Here is an 18,022-nt window from a genome sequence, read left to right as displayed (position 1 = left end):
TAGTATTGGCCCATCCCCTTAAGGAGGATATTTTCTTAATAACTTGTTCAATGAGTGTCCAAATGATATGCCATGATGTATGTAGCATAAACAGATGTAGTAGAAGAGTTTGCAGCAATCGTTGAGTAGTATTGCTCTTGTTGTTGATAAGCCAAGATATGTATGGTGACTTGTAGGTTTGAGGAGGAGATTTCTAAGTTTGCTCTTGAGTTTGATAGCAAACTGAGTGCAACGAATGTCAGTATGACAGAATACTGCTCATCTCCGAATACTATTCGAAAACCACAAATACTAATACTACTTTGGGAAACACTGCTCTCGCCAAGACGATGTCGGATTAGTCGATAACACCGCTAAGTCGATATTTTTTTCAGCACCAATTGATTTTCACACTCAATTCTCGATATTCGCGATATTGACCTTCTGACCTTTAATTATCGACTTATCCAACTTATTATGTCTCGAAAACACATGATTACACTTGAACAGCGCCGTGCCCATCGACATTATGCACACAAACAGCACCCGAAACCCTCCTAGAAAGCCTGCATCAACTGGTTTCTTCACGTTCAATCATAGGCTCAGTCAATCGACAATATCAGATAGCCTTAGTAACTGCTTTAAACATCTCGACAACTCGACAACAACTAGACAACTGAATTGAACTGGCCAATGGCCTCAACTTGAACAAATTCTCTACGACTTTTAGCGATGAATTGATAGCTGCAGTGGCTTTGTGTCAGGATGCTCTCCAAGCCAATCACCTCAGGGCATTAGAGCATTTAGAGGGCGAAATTGAGGCAATTCAGCTTAATTCCTTGGTTTAGGAGACACTAGATAGGTGGATTACATAATACTTGGCATTTCAATATAACGATATTTTCACTTTTACGATATTTACATGTGTCACCAATTGTATCGACTTAACGGGAGTTGACTGTATCGACTTATCGCGTGAGAACTGTAGATGGCATAGTTAGGAGAGTGGGGTAGCAGCTACAGTCGAGTCGCGATAAGTCGATACAATCCGTGCAGCTGAAATATATAGACTTATCAAGAATACCGAGTTATCAAATGCCAAGCTATTACATAATCCATTGATCCAATGTGCCCTGTGCCTGTAGTGATGCCCGCTTCGCTGTCAAAAACCGTTCAAAGTGCTCAAATGAGCATAAATGTGCTGTATCAACCCCATCTTCAGACTCTGCATACCCAATTAGAACTTGGAGAGCTTGCTGAGCGGCCTGCATTGAGTACACTGGCTGTTCAGGTTGCTCCTCCTCTTCATCTTGAGTATCCTCTTGTATATATTGTGCTAGAACCTCTTGTAATATATCATCGTTGCTGCCATTGTATTCCCCCTCTTGTAGTGATTCATCTGCTGGATTTAAGAAGTTTGAGAGGTCCATAGCGTCGCGAATATGCCCAGCATTATTAACTTGACTGTATAGCGTATTAAGTGAAGGGAGCGGCTCTGTAGGCAGTTGTAATGGATGAGCAACAATAGTGCTTTTGCGAAAACAGTTGTAAATAGTTGTGTTTGTGACATCATGATACCAAGCACGGATTATCCAACGAAGTGCAAGGTGAAGAGACATGAAATCTAGAGGGTCATTGTTGTTCTCAAATGACACGAGCATGAATTCAAGCCATTGTCGACGGTAATGGGCTTTAAGAGAGGCAATAATGCCTTGATCAAGTGGTTGGAATCGACTTGTAGAATTTGCAGGTAGCCATATGATTCGGATATTCAAAGGCGGAGGAGCAATTTCAATAGCTGCAGTATGTCCAGGGAAGTTGTCCATTGTAAGGAGCACAGATCTAGAACTCCCTATGTGGAGGTAAAACGCTTGTAGCCACTCGGCCATGATGTATTGATTCATCCATGCCTTCTTATTCCATCTCCACTCTCCTCCCATTGTTGAAATATTAACGTTTCATAAAGCGCGTGGCGCTTTTGCTTTGCCAATAAACCAAGGGCGGAATCGATCTGATCCTGTAGCATTTGTACAGACTACTACAGTAATGCGTGTCTTATCCTTCTTCAATCCAGGCCTTACTTGTGATGAGAGGCCCCTCGATGGTGTCATCCTCCAGTAGAGCCCTGTTTCATCCATGTTGTAGATGTCCTCCTCTTTAAAGTCTCCTGCTAGTGTTTGGATAGCCTTCATCTCGTCTTCTGTAGTTGAACAAACTGAACCTGCTTCGCCGTGTCTAATGTGGCTTTTGATCTGATACCGCTTCTTGAAATTGTCAAGCCACCCAATACTAAAGTTTGGTATAGGCTTCTCCTTGTATTGTGGTAACAACTGCCAGATCTGTTTTGCCTTCTCTTGTAGAATATCCCCAGTTGTTATCCCTCCGCTTTCGTCAATACGCTTCTGCCAGTCGAAGAGAGCAGCCTCAAGCTCTGGCCAAGCAGCAGCTTTTCGCCGTTGGGTAGTGGGAGAGATGCTTGAAGTCGGGCTATCAAGGCTAGCAAATTGAGAGCTCAAGGAATCAGAGACTGTTGACTGGGTAAGGCGGTGATTATATGTTTGTAAGAACCACTCAATACAGGCTTTCTGGGTAGGCCGAGGATTTTGTTGAGACCAGCTTCTGAGCGCGCGACGCTGCTCAGTCTTCATTGTATGCAGTCGAGTTGGAGGCATTATTTCGATCTATAAGTCGATATGAGGAGGATTGAGGTCGATATCGAGCGAATCGCGAATCGTATGAGGAATTAATTCGTGCAGAAGAAAAGTATCGTCGCGATTATCGACTTATCGCGAATCGACTTATCGCGACTCGACTGTACATTAACCCCATAAATTATTAATGCGGGGCAACACCCACAACCAGATGCGATAGGCCCTTGGGGTCTGCAAAACATTCGCACAAAGACTTGTCGTTCACTTCGCTGGAATATCCATTAAGTTCTCTTACGTCCTTGTGCGCTATTGAGTTATGGTATTAACTATCAACCCTAATTCCCCACCCATTTATTATCCCACAAGGCAACTAGAAATCAGAATAAGGGTTGGTTTGAAACAAGGTATCAATATAACTCTGCTCCCTATGTACAGGCCATCTTCCTTAGAATAAATATGCCAGTTCCAGCCCATGCCCGACCTAACCGATACCATGGTCCCCAATCAATCCGTGCAATGCAAAATACCTGATCTCATCCATCCGTCTATATGTTCGTCATATGCGTACTCCAGGGACTCCCGTCCCGCCGCCGCCAGCCTGTCTCGATGCTGAGTTGAGTGGCAAACCCCCCTAGAACTTCCTGTAAATGCAGCACACACAACCTTGGACCACCGGATCCACCCCTGAACACAACACCGTAGGGTAAAATGTTCGCCTGGGTATTGCAACCGAACGCCTGATATGCGTGTTCATGACGTGCTAGAAGTAGCTCAATTTCGAAGTATGTTCGGGTATGCGGTATAGAAGCTGGTGCTCTTGGTGGCACGATAGTAGTCGTTTCCAGCGAAATGGCCGTCTCAAGCTAACCGTGAGCGCTTTCCCCCCCCACCAAACCCATCCTTGGACAAATCTCCAATATCAAAGAAATCACCGAAATTTATCTTTCGCTTCTGGCCAGTGCTTCCGCTGCCATGGCTTCTTGTGTTATTCCTCGTGCTGTGCCTTCCCCTGCCCACTTGCCTCGAACCTGATCGATTTGACCGTGATATCGTGATTGAGGTTGGCGCAGCTGAAATAACGGTACCGTCCGCTGCTGTTTGGTTGCCTTGATCAGACATATCTGCATCTTGTGGATATTGGTGCGTAGATCGGAAAGAAAAATTGCCTGTCGGTGGGAGAACAGTTATTGTGGGTGGCGATGGCAGTTCCTCGACAGGCTCGGGAACTTCTAATATTGGTGGCACTGACTCAAGGCGTACTGGTGAGCTGTTTCGTATCGGCATGCTGGTGACATTTGGCTTCTTCTGTGCGACTGGGCTCGACCCGCGCTCTTTGTCCATTTCGTCGTCGCTGTCAGGAATCGGATCCCGGCCATCGAGTCGTGCTGTAGCCCATTGCCTAACTTTCCAACCTTCGCCGTCAGATAAGCCGATGTCTTCTTTGTCGAGATATGTGAGCAGGTCGTCGAGTGCGTCTTGGTAGCCTTCTGCGCGTAACTTTGTTTGGTCTGAGGCGGCTGTTTTGTAGAGTTTTGTGACAGACAGAGCAGCATCTTTAAACGCCTGTAGAAGTTGTTCTGGAGGGTTTGGGGTCTGCTGCTTCGGCGGCGAAGCACGAGGCAAAGACGTGTTGAGACTCCTCATGGAGTCCATCTTCGGTTGTTGTTCGATCCGGTCCGACGGACGGAGGGGTACGAACGGAGGCTGATGATATGGTAGATTATACCTTGCTCGAGGTATTCTGCAGGAATAAGTTTCTCATTCGCGGTTGACTGCAATACTAGTGAGTAGATAAGTCGATGAAGTCGAGCTTTGAATGCCTTTGTTGTAGTCGAGGGGTACTGGAGTATGACTTGGTTAAGTCCTGTACATGTGACGAAGCGGCAAGACTAGAAGTAAAAGTGGACGTTGAAGTTTCTTCCCGAAATTCTGCCGGACACTCTAAACAAACGGAATAAAATAAAATAAAAACAAAGAGTTAAGGTATAATATGCAGAGATAATTGATATAGTCGGTGATATTAAAGCAAGTTTGTGAATGATTCACATGTATTTCAATCTACTCATTATTGCTCTGTATCACCATTCACGTGACTCTCTGTCACGTTGACGCGGCTGTGGATAAGGCTGTGGGGGGCAGGCGTCTCGCGAGATCGAGGTCGCGACTTTTTGGATGTGTGATGGGTTTTCCTCTTTCTACACCAACTGAAGTCCAACCCATCAACAAAGAGACTCTTTTTCATCAAGTCACAATTGCGAACCACCCTTTACCATCTCGAGAGGATTCGGAGACCACAACGAACCCATCCCGCTTCTCCTACCCTGCCACCTGGGACTGAGGTTGCGCGAGCATGGCGCCTTCACGATCCGGTCGCCTCAGCGGAGCGGATACAGATAGCTCAATGGCTGATGCATCCGATCTGAACATCAAATTGCGTGTGGACGCAATGGTAAGCTCTATTTTATCTACCAATCCCCTGACGCCATATAGCGCGTTCTACCCATTGTTCAATTCAAACAGAGGACCATGACTTACACAAGCTAATGCAGGATATCGACGAGACACCAGATTACACGGAAGACTCCGATACCAACCCAAATACGACTGCGAGCAGCGTGGCCGGTGAACCGGTTGATGGGAGGAGGAGACGTTCCGAGGCGACACAGTTGCGACGGAGCGTGTTCGGAAAGAAACACGATCGTTTAGGTCAATCCCAGGTAAGTAATACGCATATGACATGATATTTCGGAGATTGTACTTATATCCTATTGCAGGAAGATGATTCGATTAGACGATTCCGCTACTTATTGGGCTTGACGGACCTCTTTCGGCATTTCATTGAGACAAACCCAAACCCGCATATTAAACAGATTATGGTGGAGATTGATCGTCAAAATGAGGAGGCTGCAGAAGCAAAGGCAAAGAAGGCTAGCCGTGCTGGAGGAGCTGCCAACGAAAGGCGTCGGAGAACAGAAGCCGAGGAGGACGCAGAACTGCTCAAGGATGAAAAGCAGGGAGGATCGGCAGATACCGTGTTCAGAGAATCACCCGGCTTTGTTAAGGGTGGCACTATGAGGGACTATCAGGTTGCTGGCCTGAACTGGCTCATCTCACTTCACGAGAATGGTATATCGGGCATCCTAGCTGATGAGATGGGACTTGGCAAGACACTTCAGACAATAGCATTCCTAGGATACTTACGACACATTATGGATATTACCGGGCCGCATCTGGTCATCGTGCCGAAATCAACACTCGACAACTGGAAGAGAGAGTTTGCGAAGTGGACCCCCGAAGTCAATGTGCTAGTCCTGCAGGGAGCTAAAGATGAGCGAAATCTCCTCATCAACGAGAGGCTTGTGGATGAGAAGTTCGACGTCTGCATTACCAGCTATGAAATGATATTGAGAGAAAAGTCACACTTGAAGAAATTTGCCTGGGAATATATCATTATCGATGAGGCTCACCGTATCAAGAACGAGGAGTCATCTTTAGCACAAGTCATTCGACTTTTCAACTCGAGGAACCGCCTGCTCATCACGGGCACACCTCTCCAGAACAACCTCCACGAGCTTTGGGCTCTCCTGAACTTCCTGCTCCCCGACGTCTTTGGCGATTCTGAGGCTTTCGACCAATGGTTTTCTGGCCAGGGGGCCGACCAAGATACTGTTGTCCAGCAACTCCATCGTGTTCTTCGTCCGTTCTTATTGAGACGTGTGAAGAGCGATGTGGAGAAGAGCCTGTTGCCAAAGAAGGAGGTTAATTTGTATATTGGAATGTCTGATATGCAGGTTAAGTGGTACAAGAAGATCCTGGAAAAGGACATCGATGCTGTCAACGGTGCCGGGGGAAAGCGCGAATCAAAGACACGACTGTTGAATATTGTGATGCAGTTGCGAAAGTGCTGTAACCACCCATATCTATTTGAGGGTGCTGAGCCAGGGCCTCCATACACAACCGACGAGCATCTCGTTGTAAATGCTGGAAAGATGGTCATGTTGGACAGGCTCCTAGGGCGGCTACAGAAGCAAGGCAGCAGAGTCCTCATCTTTTCCCAGATGAGTCGACTTCTCGATATCTTGGAGGATTATTGCGTCTTCAGAGAGTTCAAATACTGCCGTATCGATGGATCAACTGCCCACGAGGATCGTATCGCCGCCATTGACGACTACAACAAGCCTGGCTCTAAGAAGTTTGTCTTCCTTCTGACAACCAGAGCTGGTGGTCTTGGAATCAACCTTACCAGCGCTGATATTGTTGTGCTTTACGACAGCGATTGGAACCCTCAAGCAGATTTACAAGCCATGGACAGAGCACATCGTATTGGCCAAACCAAACAAGTCGTCGTTTACCGTTTCGTCACTGAGAACGCTATCGAAGAGAAGGTCCTTGAGCGAGCAGCACAGAAGCTTCGTCTTGATCAACTTGTCATCCAACAGGGCCGCGCGCAAATTGCCGCGAAGGCCGCCGCTAATAAGGACGAACTGCTCAATATGATCCAACACGGTGCCGAGAAGGTCTTCAATACCAAGGGTGCAACCGGAATTCTGGCGCAAAAAGGTGCAGAGATCGGCGATGATGATATTGATGAGATTCTCAAGCACGGCGAGAAGCGAACGGCCGAGTTAAATGCTCGGTATGAGAAATTGGGTATTGATGATCTCCAGAAGTTCACATCGGAGTCTGCTTATGAGTGGAACGGCCAGGACTTCACAAACAAGAAGAAGGAGATTGGTATTTCCTGGATCAATCCCGCCAAGCGTGAGCGTAAGGAGCAGTCTTACTCCATGGACCAGTACTACAAACAGGCCCTTTCTACTGGCGGGCGAACCGCAGATGCAAAGCCTAAAGCCCCACGAGCACCTAAGCAAATTGTCATTCACGACTACCAATTCTTCCCCCCCATGCTTCAAGACTTGCAGGATCGCGAGACTGCGTATTTCCGGAAGGAAATTGGATACAAGGTGCCACTGCCTGATGGATCAGAGGAAGATTTGTCGGATAGAGAAGGCGAGCGAGCTTTGGATCAGCAAGAAATAGACAACGCTACGCCTTTGACGGAAGAAGAGCAGGCCGAGAAGCTGCGCTTGTCAGAGCAAGGCTTCGGTGATTGGAACAAGCGAGACTTCCAGCAGTTCATTAACGGCTCGGCAAAGTATGGCCGCAAGAACTACGATGCTATTGCCGAAGAGGTCGACAACAAGACTACTGCAGAAGTTAAGACATACGCCCAGATCTTCTGGAAGCGCTACACTGACCTCAATGACTACTCGAAATACATCAACCTCGTTGAAGCTGGTGAAGAGAAGACAAAGAAGATCGAACATCAACGCCAGATGCTGAAGAGGAAGATGTCTCAATACAGAGTTCCCCTGCAACAGCTGAAGGTGAACTACTCAGTGTCGACAACAAACAAAAAGGTGTACACAGAAGAAGAAGACAGATTCCTTCTCGTCCTCTTGGATCGATTCGGGATCGATAGTGAGAACATTCACGAGCGTATCCGCGATGAGATCCGCGAGAGTCCCCTCTTCCGCTTTGACTGGTTTTTCCTAAGCCGAACACCGCTCGAAATTAGCAGGAGGTGCACCACTCTGCTCACTACTGTGGCTCGCGAGTACGAGGAGACGCAGCCAAAAGCGAACGGTGCCAATGGCAAGACCAAGCGTGAGCCAGAGGAGGAAGATAACGATGAAGAGAGCGTTCATGATACCGCACCCGCGAAAAAGAAGTCCAAGAATGTCAAGGTAGGTCGACAGCATACTGGTCTGTAGTGTCCACAAGCTAACTTTATGCAGAATAAGGCAATCGATAGCTTAAAGCCTGGGAGTAAGGCTACGTCGGCTGCGCCATCGTCCCGAGCCTCGAGTGTAGGATCTCCCGCTCCAGCACCATCAAAGAGCAAGGCGAAGGGAAAGAAGAAATAGGCTTCAGTTGGATAGGAGTGATTTGAGTCTCTTTGAACCCCAGCATTGGGCTGGGATGGGTTTACACAAGACTACAAGGGGCAAGGCGTAAAGGCGGGGACTTTGTACAGCGTATTAGACATGAGGGATTGTGGAATGGGGGATGATCTTCACAGTTAGCTGTACTCTACTATCCAGAAGTAATCCAATGAGATAAAATGTCAAATTGTGTGTAGTATCTGCATTTTCTAGTCTGTTATGATTTTTAGAACTATATATCTTCCCCCTGGGTAACGGGGCTTCACCTTCTAGGGCCAAGGATTGGGGTGAAGGCAAATATATTGGGGAAGCTGGGATATTGCGACTACCTCGCCCTTTCAAGCCATTAATTACTCAAAATACAACCAGATTCGGGTTCATATGATCTCAGCAGACAGGGTTTCGTCTGCTATAATTTAGGGCCAAATTGCCCTTACGTCTCCTTCATAGATTGGTTCGTCATCATCGAATATTTTCAATGCTTAGGACAGTCTCCAACATCATCTCAAACAACTCTCTGTTGGCCAACTTCGCCGCTGGCACTCTACTGGCGGCACCCAGCCATCGGATGCTATATTAAGCAAGCCTGTTACGTGGTTTCATGTGCTGCCTCAAAGTATTTGTATTCCTTTTAGTGGACAGCTACCTCATCGGGCGTAGGGACCGTCACTTGTCATGTACCCACTCTCCTCGATGGCTAACAGTCGGTCCTCCTCCTCCTTCTCCTTACGTTTCTTCTGTGTAACGTCCGGGTCAATGATTTCTGTACGTAAGCCAATTGGTGGCTCCGTGTCTGGGTTACTTTTTTGAAATTCATGTAGGTCCTTTTTCCGTGTACGTTCTGCCTTCCGTGCATCGATGCCAGCACGGAGCTGCATCTTACGCTCAACGTTCACCATGCGTCTTCTCTCTCTTTTCTCCCGTGCTTCTTCTAAAAGTTGCTCCTTTACCTTCTTCTCATAAATCCTTTGCCGTGCATGTTCAACTGTAATAGCACCACATTTTGAATAGATTTCCGACTTCTAACCTTCCCCTGTCGTTGCTCGGTTAAGAAAGGGCAAGTAGACAATACAGTAAATCGACTATCACATACTTCCACGTCTTTTCCAAGCTTCCAAGCATTGATCTTGTTACTCCTTGTTTCTGAAAAGTCAGTGAGGTGCTAACCTCTGACTTATCCCTGAGTTCTCAGACTCAACATTTGTTACAACTTGTCTAAAACCACTCCACTACATCATACACCTGATTGCTGCGTTGTGGAATAGTCTAAGCTACGACCCTTTGGCTCTTTTTCCTAAGACAGTGTGTTGTCTTAGTAAAATCATCCCTTCCTTGGGTGGCTAGATTCTCACATCTGGTGCACCCATCATTACAAGTGAGGAGGAGCAATTTAACAGTAATATGGATGAATTAGGGTAGACACCTATCTGCCTAGTTTGATATGTACTATAAGGAGAACAACATTATTACGCTCTGTCTCCCTACACACTCCTTACATCTTACCTAGTCTCTTGATGTTAGGTGTTTTAGTGTACTAAAGTGAATGTATAGTCGAGAACTTAAGGTCTTCATTAAGGCCTCTATTACCTATATCACTAAGATTGAGTTCTTTATTACATTTAAGGCTGCCTACAACTATATAATGACAACTGAAAATATTCTAGCTAGCTTTCGAGGTACTGGCCTAGTCCCATATAACGTAGAAGTAGTTCTCTTAAAGCTTGATATCAAGTTATAGATGCTAACACCAACTAGATCCCCCCTACTAGAGGTGTAAGGGTTTAGGTAGACAGCGTGCTAAGACCGTAGGTTCGAGTAGCCAGTATCGTATTCAACAAACTAATCTCTGAGCCCTTCCTAGTAGGGGGCTCAGCTACTTTATCTACTCCCCCGGAGTCGGGCCCCCGCCGTCTCGGTTGCGAGTCGGAGCCACGACAACAGCCTAATAGCAGCCTAAGGCCCTAAGGCCCTCCTAGCAGCCTTAGGCCGCTAGAGGCACTGTAGCGGGACGTCTCCGATGCGGGACCGCAACCAGCTCCCCCTTCCTACTGACCTCCTCTTAACCTACCTGTGACAACACTCCCCCCTCTAGAGTCCGGGGCCCTACGGACATGCCATTGCTTCAGTGGCAGCCCTTGGTGGAACAGCATTGGTCATTAGCGGCCCGCCGTCGGTTCGGGGGCGGCTCGTTAATAGGCGTTGCGCCTCTGGTACGTGAAGCCGAACTTAGTGTCACGTGACCTAGCTACTCCGTCCCTCCGTTTCCTTTATTCCAAGGCCTGCTTTAAGGCCGGAATTGGGCGCGCCTTTGACGCTACGGCGCTAGGCCGGAACCGGCCTACCTACCTTTGTTCCAAGGCGCGCGGTAGGCGCGTGTTGTCCCCGTGCACGTGACCTACCCTCCACACAAAGGAGTAAGCGGCCTCAAAACACCTTCCTCCCCCTCCTTCCTCAACCTTCCAATTCATCTAACTCCGCCGCTGCCCCCGCCACCACCACCATGTTCGGCTCTCAAGAGAGCACCGAAACCGTCGGCGCCCTTAAGGCGCAAGAGAACCGTTCCGTCGCCGGCCACACGGCCACCATGAGTGAGTGCCCCTTTTTCGTTTCCTCGTTTGGGCGTTTCCTAACGTTCTGGAGCTCCATCTGGCTGGGTGGCGTTCGGGTTGCCTCCCCGCCCCGTCCCGGCCCCCCGTTTCTCCTTCCGCGCCCCCGTGCGCTCTGGTGAGTCCTTTCCTTCCGTCTTTTGGTTTCTCGCCGTGTTTCCTAGGCTTCTTTGTGGTAGGTGATGGGTTCTTGGGCCGTGGCTAACATGTTTGGCAGAATCTGGCGGTTTCCAGTCCGTCCCTGGTCCGACCCCCGCCGTAACTCCCGCCTCCTCCGCCACTACGCCTGCCGCTCCTGTCTCGCCCGTCGTTTCCCTGACGTCTCCGGTCGAGGAGACCTCCGAGGAGGAAGATGTTGCCCCGCGCCGCTCCTCCCGCAAGAGGAAGCACGCCAAGTCCCCTGAGGAGGGCTCGGTGGCCGGTGGGACTTCATCCTCGGACGAGGGCGGGGACCCCCACAGCGCGCTGCTTCGCGTGTGCTGCCTGCGCTGCGCGAAGTATTTGGCGAAGTCGCCAGAGTTCTCGTGTGTCTTCCCCGCCTCCTCGACAAAGTGCATGCGCTGCACTCGTCTTAAGGACAAGTGCGTCCCAGTGAGTATCCGGTCCGGTTCTTGTCTTGGTCTTCTGTTTTGGTTTCCCTTTTGGGTCCTTTTTCTGCAGAGCGTTAGCTAACGCTCGTTTGGGCAGATCCCTGTTACGACGGAACAAGAAGGCTGGCCAACTACAGGACAGGAAGGAGGGAGGTCGCATGAGACCGGCCCTGGTACCTGGAGAGGCAGCGGGGAATAGTAGTTCCGAAAGTATCACGTGACGGACTCGCAGGATGATGAGAAGAGTCCTAAGAGTCCAGGACTCCGAGGACTCGAGTGAGTTCCCAGGAGTCCACTAGGCACGTGACGGACTCGCAGGATGATGAGAAGAGTCCTAAGAGTCCAGGACTCCGAGGACTCGAGTGAGTTCCCAAGAGTCCACTAGGCACGTGATGGACTCGCAGGATGATGAGAAGAGTCCTAAGAGTCCAGGACTCCGAGGACTCAAGTGAGTTCCCAAGAGTCCACTAGGCACGACGCCACTATATAAGTAGATAGTATTTCCTTAGATAGGAGCTTCGTGCTCAACTCAATACAGTATTTGTTATATACTAGTAACGTGTTACTTGAAGCCTTTGTGTCTGATCCCCTGCCTCCTCTGATAAGTAAACCTTTACGCAAGAGAACCTCTGTGTCTTCTATCATTTAGAAGTCAGCGTTACACTTTGAGCACCACTTCTACGAGGTACCGGCTTACACACAAAGCAACATGTCTGTCGTCAGTTCGAAGGGGAAAACCCCCACCACGCCAACTTCGTCTCAGAGGTCTAAGCCTGAGAATGAAGAGATGCCCGATGCACCCACCGTCAACGAACTCAAGGAAACTCTACGCGTCAAGTTGCCCGACACTTACTCCGGCAACCGAAAGGAACTTGAGGTGTTTTTGCTACAGGTCGAACTGTACCAGCACTTCAATGATGAGAAGTTTCCCACCCAGGAGAGCTATGCCCTGTGGACTGCGTCCTACCTTAGGGGGGAAGCCCTGCGATGGATCGAACCATTCCTCAAGGACTATTTCAAATATGAAAGTACCAATGGAAGCATGACAACTACGCAGACTATGTTTGGCAGCTGGAATGGATTCTGTAAGGAAATCCGACGCATGTTCGGAGACATCGATGAGATTAAGACCGCAGAAGACCATCTGTTTGCACTTAAGCAGACTGGCAGCGCCCTCACATACTCCACAGAATTCCAGAGATACGGCAATCAGACAGGATGGGACGCCAGCGCACTCATCAGCCACTACCGACGTGGTCTGAAGAGCCATATACGTATGGAACTTGCCCGTTTGGAACAACAACCAACGGACATGGTAGCGCTAATCGAACATACGGTCCGAATCGACAATCGACTATACGAATTCCAGAAGGAACGTCGGACCTATGACAAGCCCAAGAAAAGTTACCCCTACCGGGGAAACGAGGGCAGACGACGGGATCAACACCCGCGAGACAACCGTTGGTCGGACCCAATGGAACTCGATGCCACGTTCAAACCTGGACGACCCCGTGACCCTAAGAAAGACAGACAATTCAAGGAACGACTCTGTTTTAACTGCGACAAGCCAGGTGTAATGGTGGGTGCACCAGATGTGAGAATCTAGCCACCCAAGGAAGGGATGAATTTACTAAGACAACACACTGTCTTAGAAAACAGAGCCAAAGGGTCGTAGCTTAGACTATTCCACAACGCAGCAACCAGGTGTGTGATGTAGTGAAGTGGTTCAGACAAGTTGCAACAAATGTTGAGTCTGGGAACTCAGGGGTAAGTCAGAGGTTAACACCTCACTGACTTTTCAGAAACAAGGAGTAACAAGATCAATGCTTGGAAGCTTGGAAAAGACGTGGAAGTATGTGATAGTCGATTTACTGTATTGTCTGCTTTGTGGAATAGTCTAAGCTACGACCCTTTGGCTCTGTTTTCTAAGACAGTGTGTTGTCTTAGTAAATTCATCCCTTCCTTGGGTGGCTAGATTCTCACATCTGGTGCACCCACCATTACACCTTGTCTGCTTGCCCTTTCTTAAGGAAAGGGCAATCCTATTTATGCTAAAGGAGTGTAGTTCTCTCATTTTCCAAGACTTTCCATGACTTACCAGGCTTGGTAACTGTAGTCGACGTAAGAGAATCCCATAGAACCATCTCTTAGGTTCGTAGCCTATAGGAAGTAAAAGGAGGTCCAAGGTCAGAGTACCCCTATAGACAAATTATGTCATAGACAAATTATGTCATAGACAAATTATGTCATAACTTAACCAATCTTGTGGGTAACTAAAGAGCGATGACATGTAATGAATCATAGAGGTTCGTAGGAGCTTTTAGAGCTATCGTTCATGCTCCTAGGCCTCTAGTTGGTAGAGATATGTCATGTGGTAGTATGAGTGATGTCATGTAATGAATCATAGAGGGTTGTAGAGATATGCTATGTGGTAATATCGGCCCAGTAACTAAGGAGCGATGACGTGTAATGAATCATAGATGGTTGTAGCAATCGTTGAGTAGTATTGCTCTTGTTGTTGGTGTGATAAGCCAAAATATGTATAGTGACTTGTAGGTTTGAGGAGGAGATTTCCAAGTTTGCTCTTGAGTTTGATAGCAAACTGAGTGCAACGAATGTCAGTATGACACCAGGCCACATGGCCCGAGACTGCAGACAGCCAAAGAAAGGGAACGGCGGACGCAAAGTTGGCAAACAACTCAATGCCACCTGGACAGGACAGTTGAACGCAACGTTTGTGAGCAAACAGGACTGGGGAATAAACGGCGAAAGCACCCCAGAAGACGAGAGCTCAGATGAAGGGTCGGAGGCGGAATCGTTCACCGTCTCGGAACAGGAGACCTTCGATGAACTCGCACCTACGGAACCAAGGAGTCCACGGTGCAAGAGCGTAGTAAGACGCATGGCAAAACACGCCCACGAGAAGATTAGGGCCGAACGAGACAAGCCCAGCGGCCAGAGGAGAATCCCCACGCTTAAGGGCATCTACGGGAACCTGTTACAGGGACTTCCGTTAGAGTGCAAGGTGGACGACTGCAAGGATGACCTCTGGAGATACTACGACCAACTAACGAATACCCGCAGGCTGCTTGGCACGTCCCCAGACGTAGCTAAGTTGGAAGCCCAAGAAGCGGAAGACCTGGAGAAGGATGTCGAGCATATGGCTAAACTGAAGAATATGAAAAGCGTCGAACTTTACTACCAGGACCGCAGGAGAGCCCTGGAGAAGTACGACGAGAAAGCCAGAGGTATGCTGCGATGGGAAAATGCGAGACCCACTCCACGCATCGAAAGGAGAGCCATGGAGCAACTAGACACGTTCTCCACGCCTCCGAGGGAAGATAGTGCATGGGTGAAAGGACAGCGGGAACTATCAACGACAGACGCAACAGAGACTGATCATCCCTGGCACGCGTATGTCTACTGGGAGTATTGCAGCGAAGATGACTGCAAGCTCCACTGGAAAAAGAAACACCAGAATCAGTTGTTTCCCCGATCCTCGCCCAGGATACACTTCAGAGATGCAGAGCAAGTTCACGCCCTCAGGCGAAGCCAGTCTGAAGGGGACTTGCCTATCAAAAGCGAACAGGTATACGAGAAATACCCACATCTGCTAGACGAAGCAGAAGAGCGAGGGAAACGATCTCCCCAAGGACCACCATTGGAAGCGGATGAATACTATCCTTCCTCGGACGAGTCAAAAAACTAGGAGTCCTCGACGGTAGGCCACCGGCGAGCGACATGAAAAGGCCTAGTACAGACCAGCTATGCGCCACGACGGGCAGCATGCAACTATATGTGGTCGCTAAGATACAACAGCGACACCTCCGAGCAATGATTGACTCAGGAGCGACGGGCAACTTTATGACAAAGAAAGTAGCAGACACGCAAGGCTTCAAAACAACAATGAAAGCCGAACCATACCCGTTAATGGTCGTAGATGGAGAGCCCATCTCGACTAATGAAGGAATGGTGACCCACGAAATGGTCCCATTAGAAATGGTCATGCTACATGGGCACAAGGAAACGATTCAGTTTGACATCGTGCACATGGACAACCATGCATGCATCCTTGGTATGCCATGGCTCAAGAAACACAACCCCCAGATCGACTGGTGGAACGAGAAAGTTGTGATGAGCCAGTGCGCGTGTGAACAACAGACGGACACGCGACAACGGGAGAAACCCTCCCAGGGCCGGAAGGAGTTATGTGCAACCTCCGAGCTCGATGACCTAGCCCAGGCATCCTCACCGACGAGTATACCGGTGGAGTACAAGGAATACGAGCAATTATTCCAGGAAGGCCCTAAGAACGAGGCGCTTCCTAAGCACCAACCATGGGATCACGAGATACCTTTGGAGAAAGACAAGAGTCCACCATTCGGACCAATATATCAGCTATCGGAAAAGGAGCTGAAGGTACTTAAGGAGTACATCGATGATAACCTAGCGAAAGGATTCATCAGACCATCCACATCACCAGCAGGAAGTCCGGTGCTTTTCGTACCAAAGAAAGACGGCTCCCTACGGTTATGTGTGGACTATCGAGCGTTGAACAACATCACAATCAAGGACAGGTATGCCCTGCCGTTAATCAACGAACTACACGATAGATTTCAAGGAGCAAAGATCTTCAGTAAGCTAGATCTGCGAGGAGCATACAACCTGATCCGAATCAAGGCTGGGGAAGAGTGGAAAACAGCATTCCGCACCCGCTATGGCCTATTCGAGTATCAAGTCATGTCCTTTGGGCTAACAAATGCACCCGCATCCATGCAATGACTGATGAATGATGCTTTGCCCGAATACTTAGACATCTTTACCATTGTCTACCTAGACGACGTCCTGGTGTATTCAGCAACCAAGGAGGAGCATGTCAAGCATGTCAAACTCGTCCTGAAGAAACTAAAGGAGTACAGCTTACTCCTCAAACCAGAGAAGTGCGAGTTCCATAAAAACCAAGTCGAATTCTTGGGTTACATTATCGGAACGCACGGCATCAAGATGGACCAAGCAAAAGTAACGGCAGTGTTGGAATGGCCAACACCGACCACGGTCAAGGAAGTGCAAGCCTTCCTAGGCTTCACCAACTTCTACCGAAGATTCATCTCGGGATATTCCAAGGTAGCTCAACCACTCACGGAGCTTACCAGAAAGGATCTCGAATTCAAATGGACGGACAAGGCAGAGGCTGCTTTCCAGGAACTTAAGACGAAGTTCACGGAAGCACCTATCCTTGCTACATTTGACCCTGCAAAGAAGATCATCCTCGAAACGGACTCTTCTGACTTCGCAATTGGAGCATGTCTGAATCAACCAGACGAGGACGGTAAGTTCAAACCAATCGCGTACTACTCTAGGAAACTGTCACCCGCGGAACTCAATTACGACATCCACGACAAGGAGCTACTGGCTATTGTCGTTGCCTTTGAGCAGTGGCGAGTATATCTTGAGGGACCCACCTACCCTGTGCAGGTATGGACGGATCACAAGAACCTCATATACTTCACCACGACCAAGGTTTTAAACCGCAGACAAGTCCGCTGGGCAGAAACCCTCGCAGCCTACAACTTCACGATAACCTATCGCAAGACGCTCTCAGCAGACGGACCGACTACGCCGGCCCAAAGGAAGAAAGACCTAGAGCAATTCTGAAGAAAACAGATGCAGGACTACAGTACAACGAGTTACTAGCGACGATCTCAGTCATCGAAGATACAGAACTCGAGGAAAGACTCAAGAAAGCTTACGCAACAGATGAATGCGCCAAGCGAGTCTTGTCTAAAGTCGAAGGCGACTTCGCCATCGACGAACAAGGATTGATTCAATACAAAGGGTTAGTGTATGTCCCAAGTCAAATGAGACGCCCGCTGGTGCAAGAACAACACTCGTTACCAGCACACGGTCATCAGGGAGTAACACGAACCTTCGAACGAATCACCCGACACTACTACTTCCCAGGTATGAGGAAGCAGGTAGAGACAGTGGTAAGAGAGTGCGACATTTGCAGCAAGTCAAAATCCAATAGGCATCTGCCATACGGACAACTCAAGTCGACACCAGTACCAAAAGGAGCGTGGAAATCAATAGCTTTGGACTTCATCGTCAAGCTTCCACCCTCCAAGGACCCGTTAACAGGAATAGAATACGACTCTATCCTCGTCATCACGGAAAGACTCACGAAATATGGGAAGTTTATACCATATCTAGAAGCTAGCGACGCCGAGGCGCTCGCATATACCTTCATTCGA

The 18,022-nt window shown here is 48.6% G+C and overlaps 4 protein-coding genes across 4 annotated transcripts; 1 reads left to right on the top strand and 3 right to left on the bottom strand.

The window, feature by feature from the left end:
• Positions 1-1,025: 1,025 nt before the first annotated feature.
• VC83_09683 (uncharacterized protein) lies at positions 1,026-2,890 on the bottom strand. The gene has a single exon (XM_024473096.1). The coding sequence runs from the start codon at positions 1,917-1,919 to the stop codon at positions 1,086-1,088; it is 834 nt and encodes a 277-aa protein (XP_024328864.1). The 5' UTR covers positions 1,920-2,890; the 3' UTR covers positions 1,026-1,085.
• A 2-nt stretch (positions 2,891-2,892) lies between these two features.
• Positions 2,893-4,767, bottom strand: VC83_09265 (uncharacterized protein). The gene has a single exon (XM_024472709.1). The coding sequence runs from the start codon at positions 4,281-4,283 to the stop codon at positions 3,489-3,491; it is 795 nt and encodes a 264-aa protein (XP_024319817.1). The 5' UTR covers positions 4,284-4,767; the 3' UTR covers positions 2,893-3,488.
• Positions 4,768-4,799: 32 nt separating this feature from the next.
• On the top strand, positions 4,800-8,748 carry VC83_09264 (uncharacterized protein). Its single transcript, XM_024472708.1, has 4 exons — positions 4,800-5,079; positions 5,180-5,347; positions 5,405-8,377; positions 8,429-8,748. Exons 1-4 carry the CDS (start codon positions 4,981-4,983, stop codon positions 8,555-8,557), a joined length of 3,369 nt encoding a protein of 1,122 aa, XP_024319816.1. The 5' UTR covers positions 4,800-4,980; the 3' UTR covers positions 8,558-8,748.
• A 289-nt stretch (positions 8,749-9,037) lies between these two features.
• Positions 9,038-9,474, bottom strand: VC83_09263 (uncharacterized protein; the record flags this gene model as incomplete). Its single annotated transcript, XM_024472707.1, has 2 exons — positions 9,038-9,146; positions 9,257-9,474. The coding sequence occupies 2 exons, from the start codon at positions 9,472-9,474 to the stop codon at positions 9,038-9,040; spliced, it is 327 nt and encodes a 108-aa protein (XP_024319812.1).
• Positions 9,475-18,022: the final 8,548 nt, after the last annotated feature.

Source organism: Pseudogymnoascus destructans (assembly GCF_001641265.1).
Source record: "Pseudogymnoascus destructans isolate 20631-21 unplaced genomic scaffold scaffold_35, whole genome shotgun sequence".
NCBI classification, from domain to species: Eukaryota; Fungi; Ascomycota; class Leotiomycetes; order Thelebolales; family Thelebolaceae; genus Pseudogymnoascus; species Pseudogymnoascus destructans.
The sequence above is the reverse complement of the archived record's forward strand: the minus strand, read 5'-3'. Positions and strand labels throughout refer to the sequence as shown.

What these genes read in the sequence shown, in the direction of transcription:
- VC83_09683 (XM_024473096.1), bottom strand. Translation starts at nt 1,919, where the DNA reads ATGGGAGGAGAGTGGAGATGGAATAAGAAGGCATGGATGAATCAATAC.
- VC83_09265 (XM_024472709.1), bottom strand. Translation starts at nt 4,283, where the DNA reads ATGGACTCCATGAGGAGTCTCAACACGTCTTTGCCTCGTGCTTCGCCG.
- VC83_09264 (XM_024472708.1), top strand. Translation starts at nt 4,981, where the DNA reads ATGGCGCCTTCACGATCCGGTCGCCTCAGCGGAGCGGATACAGATAGC. An exon ending in AATTGCGTGTGGACGCAATG is followed by an intron (nt 5,080 to 5,179) that starts GTAAGCTCTATT and finishes AAGCTAATGCAG; the next exon opens with GATATCGACGAGACACCAGA. An exon ending in ATCGTTTAGGTCAATCCCAG is followed by an intron (nt 5,348 to 5,404) that starts GTAAGTAATACG and finishes ATCCTATTGCAG; the next exon opens with GAAGATGATTCGATTAGACG.